Source organism: Mirounga angustirostris, unplaced genomic scaffold (assembly GCF_029215605.1).
Source record: "Mirounga angustirostris isolate CCGP_5_RB_7025 unplaced genomic scaffold, mMirAng1.0.hap1 SCAF_1, whole genome shotgun sequence".
NCBI lineage: Eukaryota > Metazoa > Chordata > Mammalia > Carnivora > Phocidae > Mirounga > Mirounga angustirostris.
Genome location: NW_026991709.1, coordinates 9231832 through 9256504, shown reverse-complemented (window position 1 = coordinate 9256504; position 24673 = coordinate 9231832). Strand labels below are relative to the sequence as shown.

Genomic DNA, 24673 nt, shown 5'->3' with positions numbered 1-24673 from the left:
CCTCCGATCTGTCTCCTGCTCACGATTAACTCTGCAGAAGGAAATCTAGGCAGAATCACAATGTGTATTTTTTTCTGTCTTCTTTACTTAAATAGTAAAATGAAGTATTGAAAAGGATGTCAAATACCCAGCTTCTCCTTTAAAAAATTTTTTTTGTACCTTTTAGATTATTTTTATTAGTAGTAAGAAGTCAGGCAAATATGTCAAACATGAAAATTTTATTAAAATAGGCTTAAGGATTTTTTTTAAATCCTCAGAGATGAAAGTGTTAAGAAAATTCTATCCAGTAGGCCGAGTAGCCCTTTAAACAGATTTTCTGATGAATAACGATAGTACTGATAGCTTTTATTTACATATTATCCTTCTGTGGTCCAAGAACTTTCAATTATTCTCAGTGACGTTATCTCATTAAGTAACATCTTTCACATTAATTCAGGGTTAAACTCTATGTTAGCAGCTCCTGGGGAACCTAAGCTCCTAGGTTTGTCATAATTGTTTGATAATTCACAGCAAAGTGGTGGTGGTGTTTTTTTTTTTAAATCTACACTATCCAAATAACTATCTGAGTGATGTATTTGCGAGTATAAAAATCATTCTTTATGTGTTATAAGCCTGTCCTAATCCAAACTCTTTCATTGAACTTTTTAAAAACAAGTGTGGGAGTAAGAAATCTGGTAGAGTTTATTACTTTTGCTTTTGAATTAGTAAACAGGGTGATCCCCTCTGTCAGACTTTCGGACCAAAGAGTGACAGAGATGACCACGAATTGCAAGTTGTCTCCTCAGCTCACGGTCCCAGTGTGGGGAAACAGAGTCAGGCTACAGGCTTGAAAATCCTACTTGGTGTGTGCACACACAAATAATAGGTAATGATTCATGTGGTCAAAAGGTAGAGCTGGGGAAGCACTCTTTTTCCACGCAGGTTTATTAGGTGGTTAGTTCCACGGTTCTTTGGTTAATGTGATTAACGTACTTATATTGGAAGAAGGAAAAAAAAGCCCTGTATACCTGCTCTGTATTTCCGCAGAATCTTTCAAGCATCCCCGTGGTTTAAATTTCTTCACCAAAGCCGCATACGTTATATAGCATCTAGGTAACTAATATAAGTTTTCAAATAACTATAGATATGTGTGAAATAGCCTTTTATGAGACATATAAAGGAAAATGTAATATTTGAGATTGTGGCCGGAACCACAGCCGTAAAAATAGCCATGGCATTGTTTGGGGCCATAAGACCTAATCCTTGCACTTTTGAAATAAAGAGAAAGGACAGCGTTTTATGTTTGTTGACATAACTCGAACTCTGAAATCCAAACCATCTTTTTTTTTTTTAATGCTTAATTTACCATAGTCAGCAAAACACCCAAAGCAGAGTAATGTGTATTTCCAGAGTACTGGGTGACTTTCCCCTTCTGACCCAGAATATATCCATTTAGTGCTGTATTTATCAGATGTAGTTTTCTTGGCAGGAAGGAAAGCTATTCAGCAAAACATAAAAACGCTCTTAGTAGGAAAGCAATTCATTTTGTAGTTAGCAGGGTTTTACAAATACTAAAATATCACATTGAGGGTCTGTTTTAATACGATTGATGTATGAGACCTGGAGAGTTTTATAGCGACAACCATAATTTTTTTTTTTTTTTTGTGAGGTAGTCACATTTCTTTCAACCATTCAAAAGCACGAATAGATATGTAAATACAGGAAACACCATGTCAACCATAATTTTGAGTCAAGGTCAGCACTGTTTTATCATTCCAAAATTTGTTCTTTAAAAACATTTCCGTTATTTGAAGACCATTTTACTTCCTGGACAGCCTTGGAGTTTATAATTGAACCAAGGATTCAGAAAATCAAGCCTCTTAATTCATGGACCTTCTCTCTTATTCTCCAAATGCATGTGGTGAGAATGGGTCTTTGAAGACAGATGAAGCTGCTTTGGGATTAAAACGCAAATCAAATCCCTGTAAGGACAGATGCAAGTATATAAATATACTTTCTCTAAAAAGACATGGGGTACTTTTTTCTGATTAAGAACTTGGTGCAAACCAGAATGCTCATTTTTTCCCCTAAGAACATGAGTAAGGGAGAAATGATAGACCCACACACACACAAAATCTATCTCGTTATGTTTTCATTTTAAAAATAAGCTGTTAAAATGTGACTCGATTAAAAAAAAAAAAAAGCCCAGCTCCCTTATTGATTTGCCTCTGTCCCTCTCCACCTGACAGAGCTTACCAGGAATCTCCATCACTGACTTCAGGGAAGAGGAGATGGTCCTGTTCCAAATGGCTGACTTAACACTTGCTGGTTTATCGAAATTTTTTAAGGATGAACAGAAATGATTTGAAAGAAGACTATTTAGTTCTTAATCCTTATTGTTTTTAATGAACTCACGTAATAACTTTGGTCATAGGCAAATCCCCTTTTGGGTCAAGTGGGGAGGGAGGGAGGCTTTCTGTAACAGGATTCTCTCCGTTCCTCTGTAGGCATAATATTGGCAAGAAACATTCCATGAATAATGCAGAAAACAAAACTGCGAAAGCCGGTTTAGGGACAAGATTACTTAGCAGGCCAGAAACAGAATTTGTTCTGAATAAAATGGCAACTCCTACGTCTTAACAAATTGGAAGACCTGGCTCAGAGGAGGGGGGTAAATTCCTTCACCCCTCCGTGGCCGCTCAGTCGCAAGGAAGGAGCTGATGGCCTTGATGCTAATTTGGAACAGTGGCTCCCAGCAGAACTTGTCCATGAAATTGCCTGTGGTTGTCCCGCTGCGTGAGGTGGCCCGGTCAGAGCGGCCCCTTGACAGGAGATCGTGTTGGCTCCGCTCTGAGGGAGAGCAGTGAGCCTCCCAACAAAACACGAGGCACGACACACTTAAAAATAACAAGGGGGTGGTTGGGGACAAGGCCCTCGCAAGCCTGCCTTTGCTCTTTTAGCCTGCCCTCTCCCCGTGGGGCAGAGCTGAGAAAGACTGAGTCAGACCTGCCCCGGTTCCCTGCCACCCGAGGGCAGTTTCTCACACACTCTCGGCTTCCCCCCCACCCCCGGGCTTTGGGGCTCCTGCGGGCTGTGATGGAAGAGCCATCACTGGCCTGGGCTCCTGATCAATACTGGGTGCTCTCGTCTGCACCATTGCATCTCTAAAACAGGGTCCACCCACCACTGCTCAGAAGGCCCTTCTGATGGTCATAGTCTCCGGAACATTCTACGGCACTGCCCAACTTGGGATGACGGGTCAGGGGGTCCAGGTCTTGAGACTCTCTAACATCCCCTATCATGGCACTTACTTTTGGGAGAACAATAGGAAAGTTCTCAAGGTTCGGTGTCGAGTCACCAGGAATCTCTGCGGAAAGGTCCTAATGCTAGTGTTTTCCTAGAGACCCCCGTCCCTGCAAGGGTCCTGTCCAACACGCACATAGGCTCTAGGCCTGCCATCGTGTCCTCTGCAGGGTGTGCCAGGAAGCAGGTGGCATGCAAGTGCTGGGGTCGCGACCCCCGGAAATAACCACCGTGTCACATGGCCGTCTGGAGTGGGCCCAAACGTCCCCGCAGTTCACGCAGCCGCCCCGCCGCACCCGTGGGCGGGAGCCATTGGGTAACGGGTCATCCCAGAGTCAGAAGGCCAGGGACACCTTTCTGGCAACGGGAAGGAGGCTTGGCGGTGCCCGAGGAAGGGCCTTTGTCGGGGTGCGAGCCCTCCTCACGTGCAGGGGAGCCCCCATGGCTCCCACCTGCTCAGCCTCGGAGAGGACGTGACTCTCGCAGGGACCATCGTCTGGACTTGGCAGCTGGTGTCCCGGCTGGCCAGGCCCCTCAGGCAGCACGGCGTGTGGGTGGAGGGCCAGGCCCCGGCTCCAGTCTGCTGTAAGCGGCCTCCTGTGTAAAGGACACCGCCCGGGCCCATGGGGGGGCACCCACCTCCACGGCTCACCTTTTCATCCTTCCTGTCCCAGCTCCTCCTGCTCGGGACTGTCGTGGCTTTCAGCTCGCGTCCCCACGTGGGAGACGGTTCAGCGCGCTGCTTGATCAAAGACGCGTGTTTCTGCGTGTGGAGAGGGTGTGCGCTGTGAGCAGAGGTCAAAGCTCTGTCCCTCGCGGTCCGTAGCCATTGTCCACCTTCCCCTCCCCGACCCGCGCAGCCCCCTAGAGGATTTCTGACCCTTCCCTTCCCTCTGCGGCAGGTGGAGCTCACGGGCAACAGTATTTATGAGTACATCCACCCTTCCGACCACGACGAGATGACAACAGTGCTTGCGGCCCACCAGCCCCTTCACCATCACCTGCTCCAAGGTATTTCCTCCAGACGAAGACAGCAGCGTGAAAACCAGACGAAGCTCTTGGATGGGACGCGAGGGTTTTGCTTCCCATGCTGCCCAGGCGAAGTGTGCGGGACTGGAGCGGCCCAGCTGGTTTCTCATGCCAGAGACCATGATGGGCGCTGGCAGGGGGTAAAGGAAAGCGGTCAAGGTGTGCTCTTGGTTTAGAATCCAGGAACACAGGTCTAGACCCGGGCTTTTTTTTTTTTTTTTTTAAAGATTTTATTTATTTATTTGACAGAGAGAGACAGCGAGAGAGGGAACACAAGCAGGGGGAGTGGGAGAGGGAGAAGCAGGCTTCCCGCCGAGCAGGGAGCCCGATGTGGGGCTCGATCCCAGGACCCTGGGATCATGACCTGAGCCGAAGGCAGACGCTTAACGACTGAGCCACCCAGGCGCCCCTAGACCTGGGCCTCTTAACCAGAGGGTCCCCGACAGAACTCAGGGGGTCCGTGAAACTGCACGTGGAGAATTCCATCTTCCTTCTGTCTGGTTGGAATGTAGCAGTTCCTTGGCTTATAGATTATGGGGGGTACGCCATCTTACTCCCCCTCTTACTGGTGGCTTCGCCAACAACAAGAGTCACACACATTTTCATTTCACTTTACAGTTCTCGCAGGTGTTTAAACTTACCACGCACGCTCATCACTACTTTGAAATTTTAGGGAGTTACGAGGCCGGCTGCTGGCTCTTGTTATTTAATCATGAATAAAGCAGCACATTTATAACCAAATTACCACTTGTTTTATTACCAAAAAATATGAGCAAAAATATTTTGGTAACTGTTTTCAATACAGTTGGTTCAGTTTGTGATCTCCTATATTTTTATCTTCTGCACTTAAAAACGTTATTCCAGGTAGGAATCTGTGGGTTTTGTGCCACGGCAGGAATCAGTTAAGAAGCCCTGGTCTAGATGGAGGCAGGTCCACCTCACCGGCCTGTCTCCACGTGGGGACACGATCCTCCACCTCCTCCACCACGGTCCCATTACTGAACACGTATGGATTGGGGTCCTACCACCATAAGCACGTGTAAGGACATAATGTGGTGTGATTGCTCGGGGGACGACGTGGGGCACATCATTACGCAAATGACTCCCTAAATTACAATCGCAGCGCATGCTAGGATGACGAACTTATTCTGGGGCGCTGGCCTTGTAACACCCTCTCTCTGACAGTCCAGTGAGACCAACCAGCATGCTGCTCAGTGGGTCTCTTGTCTGCTGTGGACTGTGGTATCCCAACTTGGCCAAAATTCCCCACAGAACAGAATGCAAATGAAGAGACATCAAGCATGGTAGAATGGGGTAACCAGCTGGAGAAAAACTCAAGTTCCAGTCTTACTGCTTCCTCCCGGGAGGGGCCGTTCTAAGGCTAGAAGAAGAGACTGCAGAAGAGCCCACTCTGTTTTAAAACCGCCTGCAGATACAGCCTGTGGCCCCCATGTTCTTAGCCCCAGACATAGTCACTGGGCGTCTCACTTTTCCTTACCAGGGATAGAGACTGCTGTGCTTTCTGTGATGAGATGGCTATGGTCTGTAGCTATGGTCTGTAACTCTTTTTTTTTTTAAGATTTTATTTATTTATTTGAGAGAGAGAAACCGCACGAGCTCAAGCCGGTGGGGGGGCGGGCGGTGCAGAGGGATGACAGAGAAGCAGACGCCCCGCTGAGCAGGGAGCCCGACATGGGGCTTGATCCCAGGACCCTGGGATCATGACCTGAGCTGAAGGCAGACATTTAACCACTTGAGCCACCCAGGCGCCCCGCTATGGTCTGTAACTCTTAAGTCCTTGCAAACAGTCTGGCCACATCAGTGCACGCACATAAGCTCGGAAGAAGTAATCTCTAGCAAAATGAGAGCTGGGAGGAGAAGAGTGCACCTGAGTCTCATTCTTTCACTGCGGGGTTGTCTAAAGCTGGAAAAGGCTGCAGGAGGCTTAGAGAACTCCTAAGACCATTGTGCTGTTATTGTTCTAGAAAGTTCCGCACAGTGTGTTGGTTACACAGGAATGGACTTTCTGCCGCGAGCTCTGGTTTCATGTTACCTTTCCATGTCATAGCTCTCAGTTAAGCGTTTATCAAATGACAGCAAACGAGTCTTGGGAATATCAAGAGACCCTTCCAATCCCAGTCGCCGCGGGGTTCATGTCTGAGGTGTAGCAGCCACACAGAGAAGCCTGGAGCTCCAGGACAGGTGGGGTTGCCACCTGAGTGTGCAAGGCGTGAGGTGCACAGGGGCTGGCACCGCTCCCCGGCTTCCCATCCACGGAGCTGGTTTTCTGCTGCTGAGCTTGCCCTGCTGCTTCATGCTTATTGCGCTGTTGGCTCTCTCCGAACTGGCTGGTTCATTACCACGTGAAGGTGTCTGGAGCTGAGCGTGCACACCTCAGGGCGTAGCTGCAAATGGTGCAGACAGGCAGGCGTGTCACCGGGAAGCCTTATGCCTCGCAGACCCCGGCCCGCTGCAGAGGAGTTATGGGTAAACGTGGCCGCCCCTCCAACAGTGGTGGGGGAGTGAGGAGCCTCGCGGGCGATTCCCTTGCTCCCCCTGGGGAGGGGCGGGGGGCATTGCCTCCACTCCTAATGGTAACCTTTCTTTAAAAATTAATTTATTGGGCGCCTGGGTGGCTCAGTTGGTTGGGCGACTGCCTTCGGCTCAGGTCATGATCCTGGAGTCCCGGGATCGAGTCCCGCATCGGGCTCCCTGCTCGGCGGGGAGTCTGCTTCTCCCTCTGACCCTCCCCCCTCTCATGTGCTCTCTCTCATTCTCTCTCTCTCAAATAAATAAATAAAATCTTTAAAAAAAAATTAATTTATTAACTGCCATCAAGTAGCTGTTCATTAGGAGTGGAGTGACGTCACCCTCACCCAGGGGCATGGACACATCATTCCAGAGAACTGGTATCTGTTCACGGAAGCATAGGGTGTGTCCTTAGAGGACTCGCTTGCATTTGCAATAGTGAGGTCCGAGATTGGTGGGTGAGGCCTTCAGGCCAGACAGGGAAAGACTGAATGGAGAGGGTCAGAGCCGTCGAGAAAGGAGGGGTGGTCGGACCGGGGCTCTAGATGAGGGCAAAAGCTTCGATCTGGCCGAGCGAGTGGGTCTGTTGGGTTCTCTTCCCCATTCCATGGCAGTCTCGGGCAGGATGGGTGCCCCGTGGCTGCCTCCCTCTGCTGCGGAGGGGGCTGTGCTTGGGAGCCCTGACTCAGTATCCTCCACCCTGAGAGAAGTCAGATGCCTCTGGGCCCTCCTGGCCGACTCAGGCATCCGCCCCAGGGCTGGCCAAGGCGATTCCTTTGGCGCCAGGCCTCTCTGTGCCTGCCTGGAGGGGACCACGGGCCGGTCGAGCGGGGCTGGGCCCACTGCACTTAGAGTCCTCACCTGGCCCCGCGTTGGTGTCTCCTGAGTTCTTGCTACGGCCACGTTTCTGGCTGCCTGCCTCTGGAGCATGTGGAAGCCACGCCAGGACGGGGCCAGTCTCCCCAGCCCACCCAGGTCGCGGCCACAGGCAGAAACTCTCTGGGCAGGGGCTGGGCATTCTGGGATGGGGTCTCTGGCTGCCTGGTCTGGGCCTGAGGGTTGACTGACGTTGTTGGGAAAAAATCGGGGGAAGCAGTTGGGGGACAGCTGGCCAATCTAACCTCACTCCTGCTTTCAGAGTATGAGATAGAGAGGTCATTCTTTCTGCGGATGAAGTGTGTCTTGGCGAAAAGAAACGCGGGCCTGACATGCAGCGGATACAAGGTATGAGGATCCTCGTGTCGGGGGTGGGGGAAGAAGGCGTTGGCGCTGGGTCTTCCCTGCTTTCTGTTTTGTTCCTACTGGTGAACATCGGCAGACAGCAAGCACCGGGACCCAGACATTTCCCCCTGCCTAAGGCAGAACTTTCCGGGGAGGCCGCTGGCCTCCGCTTCTGCAGCAGGTATGAGAGCTGGCATCTTACAAGGATATTCCAGGAGGGCTGGATGTCGTCAGAGGAGACCAGGAATAAACGTGGCCCAGGGTAGAATTTTCCTTTCCTGTAGGTTCCACTTTGCTCAGGTCGGTGCCATTGAAGGAGCTGCCCCTCGAGCTTACTGAGAATCCCTGTCGCGGGGTCGGCAGCGAGTATTCAGAGCACAGAAACGGTGCCCCTACCCTCGAATGTTCGGCCAAATCCAGGGATGATGACTATGATGTGCTTGACTAACGATGGAACCCGTTCTGAGGGGCCACGGGCTTTCAGCAGCGGCCTCTCATCTAGTTAATTAATAGTCATGGCAGCCCTCTGAGGGGAGTATTATTGGCCCCATTTTATGATCATCTGGGACGCAAGCAGAGAAGGGAGAAGACCAGCAGGAGGCCCTCAGGCTAAGGGGCAGAGTTCCTCCCGGCTGCATTTCTCTGCCAGACCTGGCCCCCTGCTCTGGCTAGCTCCGGAATCCAGGAGTAGGTCCCCCGCAGAGCCCACAGGCGGCATGGTGCCTCAGCACCAGAATCAGCCACTCCCAGACGGAAGGGCAAGATGGGGGAAGTCTGCGCTGAGCAACCCCTTCCAAGCTTCTGTGTCCTCTCTGGAGTCTGAAGTTACTGTTTCTTCCGCCTTTGTCCTCTCTTTCTGGAATGCCTCCTTCCTACCTCCTCCCCACCCCAGGGGCTGCCTTTCCTCAGCCCCCTCCTTTGAACCCCACACTGAGCTCTTTCCTTTGACTTTACCTCACTCTGTTTTATAGTTTGGGGATACATTTCTTATTTGCTGACTCAGACTCGAAGGAGTGGAGAACTCCCAGCACTGTCCTGTACCCAACAGACTTGGGTCTTGAGTTATTTCTGTCGCTTATTAACTGTCTAATCTTAAGCAATACAGATCACCTACCTTGTCCTCAGTCTCCTCATCAGTAAGATGGGATAATAGACTGGGCGGATTTTAAGATTTATTGCAGCTCTAAAGATTGAATGAATTCAGGAGTCCTGGAGGAACGTTTTTGAAAAGAGATTTTAAGATTTTAGCTGTTCATCACTGCTGTCGTGATGATTGGGATCCTTTCGAGATTTTACTGACTCTAACTTACATAAATCCTGCCAATATTGAGGCTGAAGATTGCATAAATGTTTCCGTTTGACATGTTTGACATTTGGAACACTATACGTTCTCTCCTGCATGGTTTTTGGCTATAACAATCAGGTTTCTATATAGCCACTCCTGCTTATTGCTTATTACAAGGGGATAAATTCTTGAGTTATAAATAAACAAAACAAAATAAAAATACATTAAAAGGAAGACTCTTGATTCTACTGAAAGAATTCTTAATTTACTGGAATGGTATAGCTTGTCAAGTGATATAAATGTCAAGTTAACAGATGTCAAATCCAGTCCCATTGGGAGGCGATGAGCATAACAGGTACCCAAGCGAGCATCATGGAACCAACAGTTAGCTTCCCTTGGTGCTTTTGTTGTGCGATTTCATAGTGACTTGGTGATGAGTTAATTATGGATTATGTATTAGAGTACTAGAGTAATATTAGTATTAGTATTAGAGTATGTATTAAATCCATTATGTATTAGAGTCTTACCTTGTGGAGTTACTTGAGCAGAGTCAATTGGATAAGACAACCCTTACATTTTATTATGATATTGTTTCCTGAGAAAGAAGCATGTTGGCCCGACAGCTCAGTAGAGGCTGGGCTGGGCATTGTCCAGCATGCTCAAGAAGGCGGGCAGGCCCCGAGCCAGGAGGAGTGGGCGCCGGTCTGACCTCCTGGGCTGCCGGCGGCTGACCCTGCCCTCTGCTTTCCCAGGTCATCCACTGCAGCGGCTACTTGAAGATCAGGCAGTATATGCTGGACATGTCCCTGTATGACTCGTGCTACCAGATCGTGGGGCTGGTGGCCGTGGGCCAGTCGCTGCCGCCCAGTGCCATCACAGAGATCAAGCTGCATAGTAACATGTTCATGTTCAGGGCCAGCCTCGACCTGAAGCTGATCTTCCTGGATTCCAGGTGAGTTTGGCACCTGATGCTCCTGCAGAGTTCCCGAAGATGCTGACGGTGGAAACTGCCCCGAAAGCTACACTGTGAAGCCACAATGTAACGAGGAATAAGTCATACTAAGAATGCGAGTTAGGGGGACGCCTGGGTGGCTCAGTCGGTTAAGTGTCTGCCTTCCATTCAGCTCAGGTCATGGTCCCAGGGTCCTGGGATGGAGCCCCACCTCGTGCTCCCTGCTCAGCGGGGAGCCTGCTTCTCCCTCTCCCTCTGCTGCTCCCCCTGCTTGCATGCTCTCTCTCTCTCTCTCTCTCTCTCAAGAATGTGAGTTAGAAAGCGATTTAGTGGAACCAGGTCATGAACTGGAAGAATTGCTATCAGCCTTAGGACTCAGGGGGTAGCCAGCTTCTCCAGGTTGTTTTATATTATTTACTTACCCCTTCATCATTTCACTGAAGTGGGAACTGGGAATATGTGTTGTGGACACAAGTTAGCCGTTTTTGAGGGCCCACGATGTCGGGATTCTGTCTTGTATCTCCATCAAGTAGGTAGGACCTTAAAATCAAAAAGAAAGACTGTGAGTGTGGACTGGGAGGTGGGGTGGCTGCCCACGCAGGCTGGTGGGAGGCCGTTCGGGCTGTGGCAGCCGCGGGAGCTGAGGCTGCGAGCAGGCAGGTGGCCTTCCCTGGGGAAGGCTGTGGCCACAAGCTCAGCGGGTGCCCCGGCTGGGCCTGGGCTGGGAGGGCGCCCCCTGGCTGGCGGGGAGGGCGAAGATGCCGTGGCCCCAGAACCATCTCTCAACTATCCTTTCGGCTCCTACTTGAGTCTGAGGATCTCGTCTCAGAGACACAAGGGAGAGTGAACGAGGTGGAAGCCCTGATGTGTTGTTCGCCAGGCCTGCCAGAGCCCGCCGCACCGGGGAGGGGTGTGCTGGAACGGCTGCAGCAGCCGGCTGGGCCGACCCCCAGGGCAGCCTGCAGGCTTCACCGGCCTTGAGGCCTCAGGCCTGCGGGGCTTCTTGGGGCTTCCATGTTCTCATCTGTAAAACAAGTCAGCCCCGCCCTGCCCACTCGGCTACCCACAGGCTATTAGGAAGGGGAAACTTGATCATAGACAGGAAGCATTTGTACAAGTAAAAAGCCCGATGGGCCTGCAAGGTGAGTCACTTTGCCGGGTAGCCCCCTAGAGTCCTCAGCTGTACAGGGAGGACTAAATGTTCAGAGACCCCGCTTCTGCTTTTGGGTGTGTGTGGCTAAGCTTTCTGGGAGAAAGGAGATAGATACATCCATCTGTAAATATAAATATATATATATATTTTTTTTGCTAAGATTTATAGATTTTTCCCCCGACCTTTTTTATTGTGGTAAAATATACATGACATAAAATTGGTCACTTTAACCAGTTATGGGAGAAAATCACACATACCTGGTTAGGGGCGGGAGGCGAAGACACGAATTAGCCTAGGTCATTGTTAGCACACGTCAGGACCTCAGAACCGTTCACAGGTAGAGAAATGACAAAGGTTGACATGACAGATTGGCTTTGTGCTCCCAGAAAGAGTACATATAACTCTTTGGGGGAAGGAGGCCGGCACCTTTGGGCGGCCAGACGCTGACAAATGCTATTTTCCTGCAGCGAAGGCAGACCCCTGCCCGGAGAGGGGCCCCGGGGGGCTGGGCTGCCTGGGGGTGTGGCGGAAGTGACAGCAGGCCGTGGGAAGGGGTTCTTTCTGGATTCAGGAGCCACTTGTAAAAGTGAACTGAAAGGAATTTCAGCTGTCCAAGTTCATTATTTCACACACTTGGGAGGGTCTCCCATGTTATGTCTGTCTCCTAGTTTTCCTTTGAGGGTTCTAGGAAAAGCCTCTGGGGGTCAGTGAATTCTCTAGAAGAGGAAAGAGAGAGGTCTCCCCGGAAGAAGAGATTTCAGGTCTTCTCAGATCGTTCGATGCACACAGCTTTGAAACACGAAGGACAAAAGCAGGGCTTTGCAGAAGAGGGTACTGGAGGTTAGCCGAGAGACCAGCTCATGGTGGGAGCCTCAGGCATGGACTTTCTCGAATGCCAGCGTCCCTCCACATCAGGGTGAGGGCTGGACCCCTGAGGTGAGTAGGAAAGAAAGACAGTGATCTTGAAGAAGACTCCCTGTCTCTGCAGAAGTCCACTGCTGTTCTCCCAGCTAAGTACCAGGAAGCTTCTAGCAAAGCTTCTGAACTCCAGTCATCTAGGAGATACTTAAGAGGGTCAGTGATGAGCTGGAGAATTCTTCACACTCACTCTGGTCTCCGGTCTGTTGCAGCTCGGTCTTCGATAGGCCTCTGGGCTGGGGGACAGAGGGGCCGGCCCAGGACTCAGAGGTCAGCAGGATGGCCCTGCGGGGTGGGAGATGTCAGCTCCTGGCATCCAAACCCCAGAAGCCACAGTGTGGGGTTGGCTTGAAGCCCAGCAGCCCTAGAGTCACAGGGGCCTGGGGGGTGGACCTGGGGGGTGGCCACTTGGCCCCCCACCCAGTGTAATCCCAGACACAACTGAACTCAGCATAACCTGAAATTTGGTTCATAGGGGTTTTGTGGTATTTCACTTTGAAACTGTAGCTGGTGCTTTTGCTAAGGATGGGTGAACCCAGCCATGTTTGGGGTTTGGCAAATCCCTCTGACAGGTCTTCAGACACTGGAGGTTTGGAAAAAACCAGGAGGGCGTGCTGCCAGACCCTTCTCTTTTCCTTTAATTTTTAAAACCAGCGTGTACTTTGATGAGAAACTTAATACATGTGTTGCTGATTCATTTACACGTTCAGGGCCGTTGTTCTGTAACTTTACTTCCAAAGGGTCTGGGAAGCGTCTTTCATCCTGACACAGTAGAGATGCCGGGTTTTCTTTTTGGGGGGAAGCCAGGTCTCAGTTTTCCTGCCACACAGTTCGACTCCAGTGGGGCCTGAAGTTCTAGGTGGCCCTTAGACAAGTCGCCCGAGCCCCTAAAGGCTGTGGCATGTTCCCTTTCCCACCTACCTCCAGCCCCGTCTCCTTCCCGCCCTGATGGAACACCATGGAAATGTGTACACCAAATAGTGACCGATTCCAGGGAAATATGAGGCTCCTGGAGATTTACGACCCAAAGCCCACGCAGAACTCAACAGAAAGGGGAGCAGGTTACGGAATGAGGTCAGGTTTCCCTGTTTCATTTCCAGCCAACATTTCAGATACATGCCAGCAGGACCCCCTGTCCCGGCCCGTCCTCAGGCCCCACCTCTGCCCCCCAGGACTGCCTCCCTTCCCTTAGAATCCCTCTTGTCCTCCTCTTTCATCTGTTCTTGAATATCTGTCACCAAGACGTTTGGGCCACCTCCTCTGAGGGCACGGCTCCCAGCTCAGTTGCCCAGGGCCTGGGAAACAACACCGTTGCCGCCTGCCATTTTCACCTCCGGACGGAGCGATCCGAACACCAGTGATGATGTAGTTTTGGACTTTGAGAGCTGCTTTTCTTCAAAGAGCTGACATGGGAAATCCATATTCCTGGGGCTTGATGAGAACAGAGAGGTGGTAATGGCAGGAAAACCCCAGGAGCAGGCTGCCCTTTCGCCAGTGGACTGCAGGTTTACCTTGCAGTCACGATATTTTTGGGGGCTGTTCTACTATTTTCCGGGGCTGCGCGACCATCCTCCACTGATAGGAGGAGTCCATGTCTCCGGCTAGTCTATAGATGCTACCGCCCAACCAGAGCATCCTGAGACCACCGTGTCCAGTGTGAGACGTCCAGGCTCACACACACAGTAGCCGGGATGCGGAAACCACCCAGGTGGCCGTCAGCGGGTGAAGGGACAAACCAAACGTGGTATCTACACCAACAGAACATCACCCAGCCATGAAAACGAACGCTATCCTATCGCATGCTACAACATGCGTGAACCTTGAAAACATGATGCCAAGTGAAAGAAGCCAGACACAAAAGGACATGTGCCAAATCATTTCACTCCTCTGAAATATCTATTTTTTAAAATTAATTTATTTATTTGTCAGAGAGAGAGCACAGCAGGGGGAGTGGCAGGCAGAGGGAGAGGGAGAAGAAGACTCCCCACTGAGCAGGGAGCCCAATGCGGGACTCGATCCCAGGACCCCGGGATCATGACCCGAGCCAAAGGCAGACGCTTCACCGACTGAGCCACCCAGGCATCCCTCTCCTATGAGCTATCTGGAATAGACAGATTCATAGAGACGGAGGGAGAGTGAAGCTTACCTGGGTGGGTGGGTGGGGAGCAATGGAGAGTTCTGGAGATGGAAAGGGTGCTGGTCACACAACGTTGTGGATGTAGTTAGGGCCACTAAATGTACACTTAAAAAGGCTAAAATGGCAAAGTTTCTGTTATGCATATTTTACCACAATAAAAAAACCAAAGGTTCCCATTGGACCGTCACCCCAAAGCCCCTGGAGAGTGGGTCTTTCTCCCACTATCAGCGTCAGAGTTCACTGGTAAGCGCCCCCAGAGAAGCTTCACCCTGAAAAAGGAAAACACGTTAAGCCATCCCCAATGTTCTTCTAGCTGGTAGTTTCAGAAGAACATTCCCGCTCATGCATAGTGCTACCGGGCTAGAGTTCAAAGACTCTCTTCTTGTAAAAAAGATCATTCTCCGTTTCCAAAACCAACATCACCCCCCGCCCTGAGCCTTTTAGCACTTGATTAGTTGGCAAAACCAATATTAGTTTAAATGAAAGACAATCTGCAGAGCAGGGTAACCCACAGAGCCACTGTCCGCCCCCCACCCCCAGGGTGACCGAGCTGACCGGGTATGAGCCACAGGACCTGATCGAGAAGACCCTCTACCATCACGTGCACGGCTGTGACGTCTTCCACCTCCGCTACGCACACCACCTCCGTGAGTACCGCTCACCCACGCCGGGCTGTGGGCCGGGGCTAGCCAGGGAGGAGGTGGTCAGGACGGAGCAGGAAGGCGGCCCTTGTTTGGTACAATGGTCGCCCGTTGTGCATGCATGAATTTTAAACCCCCTGCACACTCCATCCACCCCTTGGTTAAGCACAGCTACTGGTCAGTTCTCAGACGTCCAAGCTCACCTTCAGGTGACACTCCGGCGGGTGTGGGATGGTGCTGAAGCTGCTGGATTGGAGATAGTGGATTTAGAACCTCAGTTTCTCTATGACATCTGGACACCAGTTGCAAGTGAGGGCGACCAGCAAAGAACCAACATGTACAGAGCCCTTACTACCGTCGGGCACTGATTTAAGTGATTAAATATGTGGCCAACCCAGTGAGGGAGCGTCTCATGTTCATCTCCCACTTTGACTACTGAGGAGGAGCCGAGGTTCAGAGAGGTTAAGCCACTTGCCTGGGGTCACACGGTGAGAGGCCAGCAGAGCCTGGAGCTGAAGCAGGCAGCAGCCGGCCTCTGACCCCTGCCCACCACCCGCTGGCAAGCTCAGGGGAGACCCCAGGTTCCCAGGATGGGAGAAGTCAGCATGGAAAGAGTGAATACTCAGGATTCGATTTGCCAATGCAGACAGTTGGGTGAACATCTGGATGGGGTGGGGCTGGGGCTCGAGTCACCGAAATGTTTAAAGAAGTGACACTTTTCTTCTAGAATCCAACTTGAGGCAGCAAAGAATTGGCATGGAGTGGGACACCTCATCCTCTCACAGCCCAGCCCTCCATGCCAATGGCCGGCTCGGGGGTGCTTGTTAAGGGGGTGCAGATGGGGGGAGGGGCCAGATCTTTTGCACTGCAGCCCAGACAGCATGGCCCCCATCTTGCTTTGCTTCATGTTGACGAGAGACATTAGAGGACAAGTGGCTGGTGTCGAGCTGAGGGTGGATGGCAGGTCCAAGGACTGCTCACTCTGGCCGCACGGTCTACCTGCCCAGTCAGTGTCGACTGGGACCCGGCGGCCATGGCAGTTACTAGGGTGTCGCTGGGCAGACTCAGACAGCTTCTTCCTGCTCGCTTTTGATTCACAACAGCGAGGAAAGGTCGCTGTGCACCGCCAGACTCAGAGTTGTGAGCAGCCTTTATATCTCTTGCGTTTCGAGTAACCGAATCGTGATACAAACATCCCTGTCGTTCTTGAAAGCAGCTTGGTCAGGAAGCAACTGCTCACTGTTTGGATGGGATCTGTAGGTCAGCCTCGCTCATACGGGAGCTGGAAAACAGGGTAGGAAGTGTCAGTTACAGAATCAGTTCTTGGGGAGACTTGCCAGGCAGGGAGTAAGTGGAGAGTGCGTGCTCTGGAGTCACGAGAGCGGTCGGGAGATGAAGAGGCATCTGCTTTGAGGGTGTGGAGCAGCGTCACCACCACAGAACAATCTAGAAGGGAGGACAGGCATGAGGGCCCACACCCCCGCACCGCCGGGGGGGGGGGAGGTGGCCCGGGAGGGACGTTCCCTGCCGCTACCACTGCCGGTGGAGAAGGCAGGTGGCCGCTCTGAAAGCCCCCGCCCCACGGGTCCCCAGCCCCCTTCCATGGAGGCAGGAGCTTGTCAGGAGCCCTGATATCCAGCAAGCCCTGATATCCCCCGAATTACCTGCAGGAACAGTTGCTCCTCAATGTGGGGCTGCGCTGGAGGACATGAGGCCGCTAAGCACGGAGAATGAAAACTTACGGAAATAAAAGTCTTCATTTTAAATCTCATTTCTTATTGCTTGCACTGCCTGGCTGACACAGGGAGCAGGGACTTCCCCCCACAGGGGAAATAAATACAATTTGTATTTGTATCTGGAAACGTAATAATGTAATAAGGGCCACAGTGATGATCAGCGCGAGGTTCTTGTGACCATACAGACTGGAAGCTTTTCATGTATCCATTCTGGCCTCTCGTCAGTGAGGGGAGCCAGGCGGCCCTTGTGTCCATTTCCCAGATGAGCAGGTGAGCCCCGTGGCTGGAGGCCTGTGGGAGGGCAGCAGCTGAGTCAGACAGGACTAGAGTCCAGGCCTGTTTGGCTCTCAAGCTTTGAGTGGTTTCCACCACAAGATGGCTCTTAGACGTGGAGCCTGTCTTTGCTCCATCAGGAGCCCCAATCTTCCCAAGCGCAGCCAGCTTCTGAAGGGACTTCATTTGAGAGGTCCTCTGCAATCTGCATGATAAATTCACCGTACCTCACTTGGGATTTGGTATTTCTAGACATCTCGATTATCCAAGGGAGCCCTGAAAGGGAAGACATACACAGGCTTCCAGGAGACACACGAAAAAGACAGAAGCATTTAGAAACCAGAGGGAGCGTGGTGGTTTTTTATTTTCTCCAAATGGGCTAGAATTGGTAAATCAAAGAAAATTAAATATAGCAACACTGGCAATGATTGCTACTGTGCGGTGACCTTCATTACAGTGGAGAAACACCACAGGGACTGGAGGCAGAGAGCACGGCCCAGCAGGCTGTGGGGAGACGGAGCGTGGCCTTGGGATCCGCCATGAGCCCCACGTTGGCCCCAGACTCCCCTCTGCCAGTTTTCCAGATATAAGCCAAAGGAGCATTGACATCGAGAAACAGCCGAGGCTCTTACCCACAAATAGGGGCGGGAATTAGTCTTCCAGAGCTCACACCTTGGCTCCAGGACTGGAACCATCTTTGGATGTCCCTCTCAGGAAAACCATTACTTTCCCCTCCAAAGCTGGAACTCTCAGATGAAGAAAGGGGACGTATTCAACATGCAGAGCCTGGTCTTTGGAAGCCGGGTCTTGTGTGGAGCTTGGGCAGTTCTGAAACCTCTGTGTTGTGAGGTACCTGAGGCTCCAGTCTCCCCACGCATACAACTAGGGCCAGAGGGGTCAACTCCAGAAGCCGGCCCTGAGCCTAGAGTTCAAGTACAGCAATTTATTTGGACAGCGACTGAAACGTGGTTAGGGGAGAGAGAAGTAAGGCATGGAGGGGAAGGAGCCTTAAGAGGGGCTTGTCTGACTGGGCCTCAGTCATGGCGCCAAGGGGAGTGAGCTGAGGTATTTATATTCCTGCTCCTGCCAGTGGTCGGCTGAAGGCCGCTCTCGGGGACTATTAACCCCCTGCCCCCCCACATCTGTCAGAGTGGGCCCTGCCAGAGAAAGGCGTCAGGAGGGAGATGGGGCCGTCGGAAGTTGCTGGGTGCCCTCCGCAGTGAGGGCAGGGATGTGAGGAGGCATCGATCAGAGCAAAGGTCCAGAGGTCTGTGTCTCCTCAGCCTCCTCCCCTCGTTGGTCTCCAGGCTTCATGAAGGTGTTCTCCATCCAGCCCTCCCTACACAAGATGCTCCTCACCTCCCAGCCCAGGTGGTCATCTTGTCCTTGCATGCATTGGTCACCTCTCTCTGAGGGGCCCTATTGCCCCCACTGCCCAGGGTCCCTGTTGGTCAGTTGGAGTGTTGTCCATATCCAAATTCCTGCCCCATGGAGGCCGGAGAAAGCCAAGCCCCCCACTCTTTCCAGTTCTGTTTTCCCTCCTCACATGGTGTCATCTGCTGTCAGCTCTCCTCCAGAGGATGTGTCCAGCTCCTTCCAGCCCTACCCAAGGGCCCTAAGTTCTTATTTCTGGACAATGCTTTCCACCTCATGCTGTTCAGATCCTTATGGGGACTGTATTGGTCTGCTCACGCCGCCATTACAAAATACCACAGGCTGAGGGGCTTAAACAACAGAAATGTGTTTTCTCACATTTCTGGAGGCTTGAATCTGAGATCAAGGTGTCGGAAGGGCTGGTTTCTCCGGAGGCCTCTGTCCTTGTCTTGTAGATGGGCATCTTTTTCCTGTGGCCTCACGTGATCATCCCTGTGTGTGTGTCTGCGTCCTCATCTCTTTTTATTGTAAGGATACCGGCCATACTGGATTAGGGCCCCCCCATTACTTCATTTTATTTCAATTACTTCTTTAAAGATCTTATCTCCAAATACAGTGACATTCTGAGGTACTGTGGGACGGGACTTCCAACATATGAATTTGGGTGGAACAGAGTTCAGTCCATGACAGGGACTTTCTCTCAGAGCTCTGTGTCCTTACCCAAGTAGTAGGCCCAGCTGGATAGGCCGGCTTCGGGGGGACAGGTGAGAATTCTGAGAAGGCAGGATTCGTCATTTGGAAATGTGACTTTCCAGTCCTGTCACGTGGCGCTTCAGTAACGGAGGGCAGGGCTCAGGGGCCCGGCCCCAGCCTCCTGCCTTCCAGGCTTCACCCGGATCCCGGATCCACATAGTGGCCCCTGCCAACCTAGGACTCAAGTCCTTCATTCCGATCACAGCTGGAGCTGGCCTGGTTTGTTGCCCCAGGAGCTCAGGCATGCAGGGCGGCCTGTGCCACTTCCTTTCCATCCCCCACAACGGAAGGCGGCTGGAGGTGGCCAGGACTATGGTGACCCTCGGGACTCCAAGGCCATGGGGGGCGCTGGCCTCCTCTTATAGGGAGACATACAGACACATCTGTCTTCGCAGTTGATGAGGTCACTGAGCACAGGAAACATCTGCCAACACCCAGGGAGGTCACTGTCTGATTTTCCAAGGCCAGATTTTCTCCACACCAGCGTCCAAAACCCCGGAATCCCTGGAGATGGGGCGAAGGGCTCTGCCAGCAGCAGAGTTGGACATAAGGCAGTGGTGGCTCTGGAGGACCACAGTCAGCCAAATGGTTTTCACACATTGTTCAAAATATTATCTTAACCCAGAGCAGGGATCCACAGGGTCCAAAGAAAGCACAGCCCCTAAAGAAAGAGAATTCAACACCTTCCAGAAAGTCAGCTTCCTACAGAGAAGCAGGGCTGGGCAGTGCAGTCTTTGGGGAGCATGGGATTCCAGAGGTCAGCAAGACAGGGGCTAGCATGGCCCTCACATCCTGGCTTCTGTGTCCCTGTGGACCTGGGCCTTCCCTGCAAGTGAGACCATGCCAGGGCTTTGCCCAGAAGCTTTTGTAAGGAAAAATGAACACGGATCCTCTAGGGAATGTATTTGACCCTTCCAGCCTTTCCCCGCCTGCCATCCCGGGGTGGCTCTGCTGAGTGTGGGCCCCGGCGCAGGCATGACAGTCATGTGGCCTCAGGGTGATACACAGCTTGGGAAGGGACTGATATCAGTGACTTTGATGATTTATGTTGAGGGACACCAGGCAGATTTCTTCTGGACACAACAGTTTGGAAGAACTAGGATGTCCACAAGGCTATTTGTCCAAGATGGTAGGAGAATGTCACCGAGCTCTCTAGTTAGGCCCCTCTCCAGAGTGGGCCCAAATCACAGAGAACACAGGCCGTGTCCAACTGTCAGAACATTTCAAGGCTTCAAAGCCTGAGTATGTGGTCTACAGACTTCAAGCAATAACTGTTACAACTAAATTATAGGACAGCCGGTAGACACCCAGAGAGAACACACCCTAAATGGTCCACGAGAGTCACAAACCAGATGTTTATGGGGCCAGGCATGTGACATGTATGACTGGGCAACTGTAGGGCAGTAGGGAGTGGAAGAGCCTGTGGCCAACACACAGCCGTCCGAAGGACTCTGAGTAACAGCTCTGTGCCACCAAGAGAGCCCATCCGTGAGCTTATGTGGTACATGGGAAGCCAGTTTGCATACACTCCGTAGCTCCACTGTGGAGCAGGGGACGGAGGTCTTCAAATGGAAGATAAACTTGAAAGGAGTTTCCAGTCTACTGTGACGATTCCATTTCAGGCGACCCTAGCCCCTGCTGCTGGCCTTGCTTGCCTCTGGGCTGGACATGGATGACCATGTTTAACTCATACTCAGATCCCTTTTTAGATACTATCCTCCACGCAGGGTCTGGAGGAAGAGGAGTCTTTGTCTTGCAAGTGAAGGTGTGGGGAAGCCTGTGCCTTAAGGGGGAACCACGAGCGATGGACCAGTAAATAATCCTAGAAAGCACAGCGTGATCTACACCTTGTCCTGATCCCTGGAAGCAGTTTGGATATCTAGAGATGTAGACTGTACCTTCGGGGACAGATGGGTCGGGCTCAGCCCATCTTCCATGGTCGGTGCCACAATGTGGCCCTTGGAGACATTCTTCCTGAAGGTGCTTTCCACGCCGTCCTACCCATCAAAGTGCCTTGGTGTAGAGCAGGCCATTGTGTGGGGACCGTACACGCTCCCTAGAGGAACACGGGGCTTTTCTTGAGTCTCACTGGCTATACTCGCCTGAGGCCGGAGCCGGCAGAGGGGATAAGAACAGGAGGAGTGTGGGGATCGCACCCACCAGTTTTCCCATGGAGGGTGGTTTTGTTTCCTGGGGCTGTCCTAACGAAATACCACAAACTAGGGGGCTGAACACAATGGAAATTTACTCTCGCACAGTTCTGGGGACCAGAAGTCCGAAGTGAAGGTGTCGGCAGGGCTGGGCTTCCTCTGGGGACTGAGGGAGGATCCTTCCTGCCTCCTCTAGCTTCTGCCAGCGGCTGGCAATCCTCGGCTGTGGTCCCAACCCTCTAGTCTCTGCCTTGGCTGCCCCCCATATGTGTGTCTTCTCCTCTCCTGTCTCTTAGAGGGGCACTTATTCGAGGTAGGGCCCACCCTATTCCAGGACGATATCATCTTGAGATCCTTAACTTAATTACATCTGCAGAGACCCTTTCCCCAAATATGGTCACGTTCATAGGTTCCAGGGGTCAGGACGTGGAACCTATCTTTTGGGGGAACACTATTCAATCACGACAGGCATTTTTGGTGTCCTTTTCAGCTCTTAAAATTCAAAATAACCCAAATAGATAATAGAAATACAAACAAATAGAAATTGCGCTCCAGGCCAAGGTTTACCTATCAGTGAGGCTGAGAGGCCTGGGTGCGCCTTCAAAAGGAATTCTGGAGGAACCAGGCAGGCCACCTACTTTTCTGGATAGCAAATTCATGGAACCAGAATTCCCACCCCAAAGCGGCCTCAGAAAACCAAGACCACTGGCTTCCATCTCAGCATGGGCCACCCTGATTAAAGAAACATCTTAGACCTTGATGTTGGAGATACTGTGGCCTGGAAGCTGCAGGGCCAGGGCCTCTGCGCACAGAGCTTACAGCTTAGGGGACATCTCCAGCCTGCCCCCGTCCATCACCTCCAAGCAGGGCCTTCCTCATAGTCCTCCACCCTGGGATCATTTCAGGCAGCTAATTAAGAACCACAGACTGGAGGGGGAGCTAGAGCAAACCAGGGAATGTTGTAAGTGTCTAGGATTTCAACTTGGATTGATATGTGGACTCTCACCATGGGTCATAGGGAAGCAAAAAAAAAAAAAAAAAAATTATATGTCTGTTTGGTCTCCGTATCTAAGTCCCATCACAACAGAGGCAGGGAGGGTCAGAAATAATAAAATCTCTGCAACTTCTGCCATTGGAATCCTAATATAAAATATTTGGAATAAACTGGCTTTATTGTATCTGGCTTAGATGATTATGGATAGGTTTTAGGAATGTTGTAAGAAATAAGGAAAGTATGGGGGCGCCTGGGTGGCTCAGTTGGTTAAGCTTCCAAATCTTAATTTCAGCCCAGGTTCTGATCTCGGGGTCATGGGATTGAGTCCCATGTTGGGCTCCACGCTCAGTGCGGAGTCCACTTGGATTCTCTCTCCTCTCTCTGCCCCTCCCCACTGCACATGTGCACTCACTCTCTCTCTCTGAAGGAAGGAAGGAAGGAAGGAAGGAAGGAAGGAAGGAAGGAAGGAAGGGACAATATAGGAAAAAGGAAAAGCATGTGGTCTTATCGCCGGGGGCGCTCCAGATACCATTAGGAACAGATTTCAAAGCTGAGTTGCCTCATAAGCACTTCTGTTGAAGAAGGAATGGCCGCTTGGGAAATCCACACATGGGACCCTTGTTGGATCTTCTCACATCTCATTTGGGGCCAAAAGCAAATTGGTTGAGTCTCCCTTAACCTTCCTTCCACCTCTCCTTTCAATGTAGCTACAGAGAACCTTCTGGAGGCTGCTGCCCCTCCTCCCACAGGGGTCACTCTGAGAAAAGGGAGTCATCAGAACACCCAGCCTGGGGCTCCAGCTGTGCCCATAAGACTTGTTGGCCCCACTTTCCCAGTGATGCCTGCCTCCCATGGTTGTAGGGAGCTGAAATGAAGCCATGCATGCAAACCTGAGCTGGAAATAGAAACTGGATTTTGCCGTTAAAAAAGCAAACCCCAAGAGGAGAAGTATTGTAAAGAGAGCTCTTTCCTACTACCTCTGTCTGCGCTCTTCGGCAGGGAATCTCACTCCTGCCGAGGGAGCCCACACAGGTGCATGTGCCAAGCCTGGGGAGAAGAGAGCTCGTGTCTGCACTGTCCCGGGGAGCCCTGCCCCTCGTCTGGGTGGGATGGCCGTCGTGTGGCTAAGTAAGGGGCGTGGGGCCCGAGGCGTGCTGCATTTCCACTTCCCGAACTACCCCCCAACACTACTTAGCCGTGGGAAAAATAATTGTTCACTTTTATTAAAAAACGAATACCTCCTTATTGCTGGAAATGTAGACAATCAAGAAAAGCTGAGAAGAAAATGAAACTTCCTTGTAATTTGACCAGTCAGATAATGAGAGTTAACATATATCGAGTCCTTGCTCTGTGTCTGCACCGCTGTTCTGAAGCTTCACACAGATTATCTATCCTCCCAGCAGCCGGGTGAGGTAGGGAGTATGATTATCCTCTTGTTCTAAATGGGGAAACTGAGCCACAGGGGGTTAGTAACTTGTTAGTTAGTAACTTGGCCAATAGGTGCATGAGAAAGTTATCAGGTATATGATTTGCAAATATTTTCTCCCATTCGGTAGGTTGTCTTTTCATGTTGTTGATGGTTTCCTTTGCTGTGCAGAAACTTTTTATTGAGATGTAATACCACTTGTTATTTTTGCTTTTCATCTTTTAAGGAATTTTGGGGTTTCCATACAAATTTTAGGATTGTTCTGGTTTTTTTTGAAGGATGACACTGAAATTTTGAAAGGGATTGCATTAAATCTGTAGATTGCTCTGGGTGGAATGGATATTTTATATGAATTCTTCCACTCCATGAACATGGGATATCTTTGCGTTAATCTGTGTCTCCTTCAGTTTTTTCATTAGTGTCTTGTAGTTTTTAGGGTATAGGTCTTTCACCTTCTCGGTTAAATTTATTCCTAGGTATTTTATTCTTTTTTATGTAATTTGTAAATGGGGTTGTTTTCTTAATTTTTCTTTCTAATAGCTCATTATTAATGTGTAGAAACTCAACAGAGTTTTGTATGTTGATTTTATATCCTGCAACTTTGCTCAATTCATTTATTAGTTTTAAGAGTTTTTTGATTGAGTCTTTAGGGTTTTCTGTATATAATGTGTCATCTGCAAATACTGACAGTTTTACTTTTTCTTTCCTTTTGGGTTGCCTTTTATTCTTTTATTTTTTTTCTTGCCTAAGTGCTCTGGCTAGCACTTCTGATTCTATGTTGAATAAAAGTGGTGAGAGTGGGCATCCTTGACTTGTTCCT

General features: G+C 50.9%; 1 protein-coding gene and 1 long non-coding RNA gene across 2 annotated transcripts in view; one reads left to right on the top strand and one right to left on the bottom strand.

Annotated features, from left to right (window-relative positions):
* Positions 1-24673, top strand: part of SIM2 (SIM bHLH transcription factor 2) — a 49159-nt gene that overhangs the window by 15897 nt on the left and 8589 nt on the right. The window contains exons 4-7 of the mRNA XM_045902480.3: positions 4185-4293; positions 7979-8064; positions 10099-10298; positions 15047-15153. Of these exons, the coding sequence (XP_045758436.2) occupies positions 4185-4293; positions 7979-8064; positions 10099-10298; positions 15047-15153 (502 nt within the window). The remainder of the gene's footprint in view (positions 1-4184; positions 4294-7978; positions 8065-10098; positions 10299-15046; positions 15154-24673) is intronic.
* On the bottom strand, positions 78-22784 carry LOC135362649 (uncharacterized). Its single transcript, XR_010407571.1, has 5 exons — positions 15351-22784; positions 10721-10838; positions 4284-4441; positions 3935-4045; positions 78-1961 (listed from the first exon to the last, which is right to left on the bottom strand). It is a non-coding gene; the product is annotated as an uncharacterized LOC135362649 (long non-coding RNA).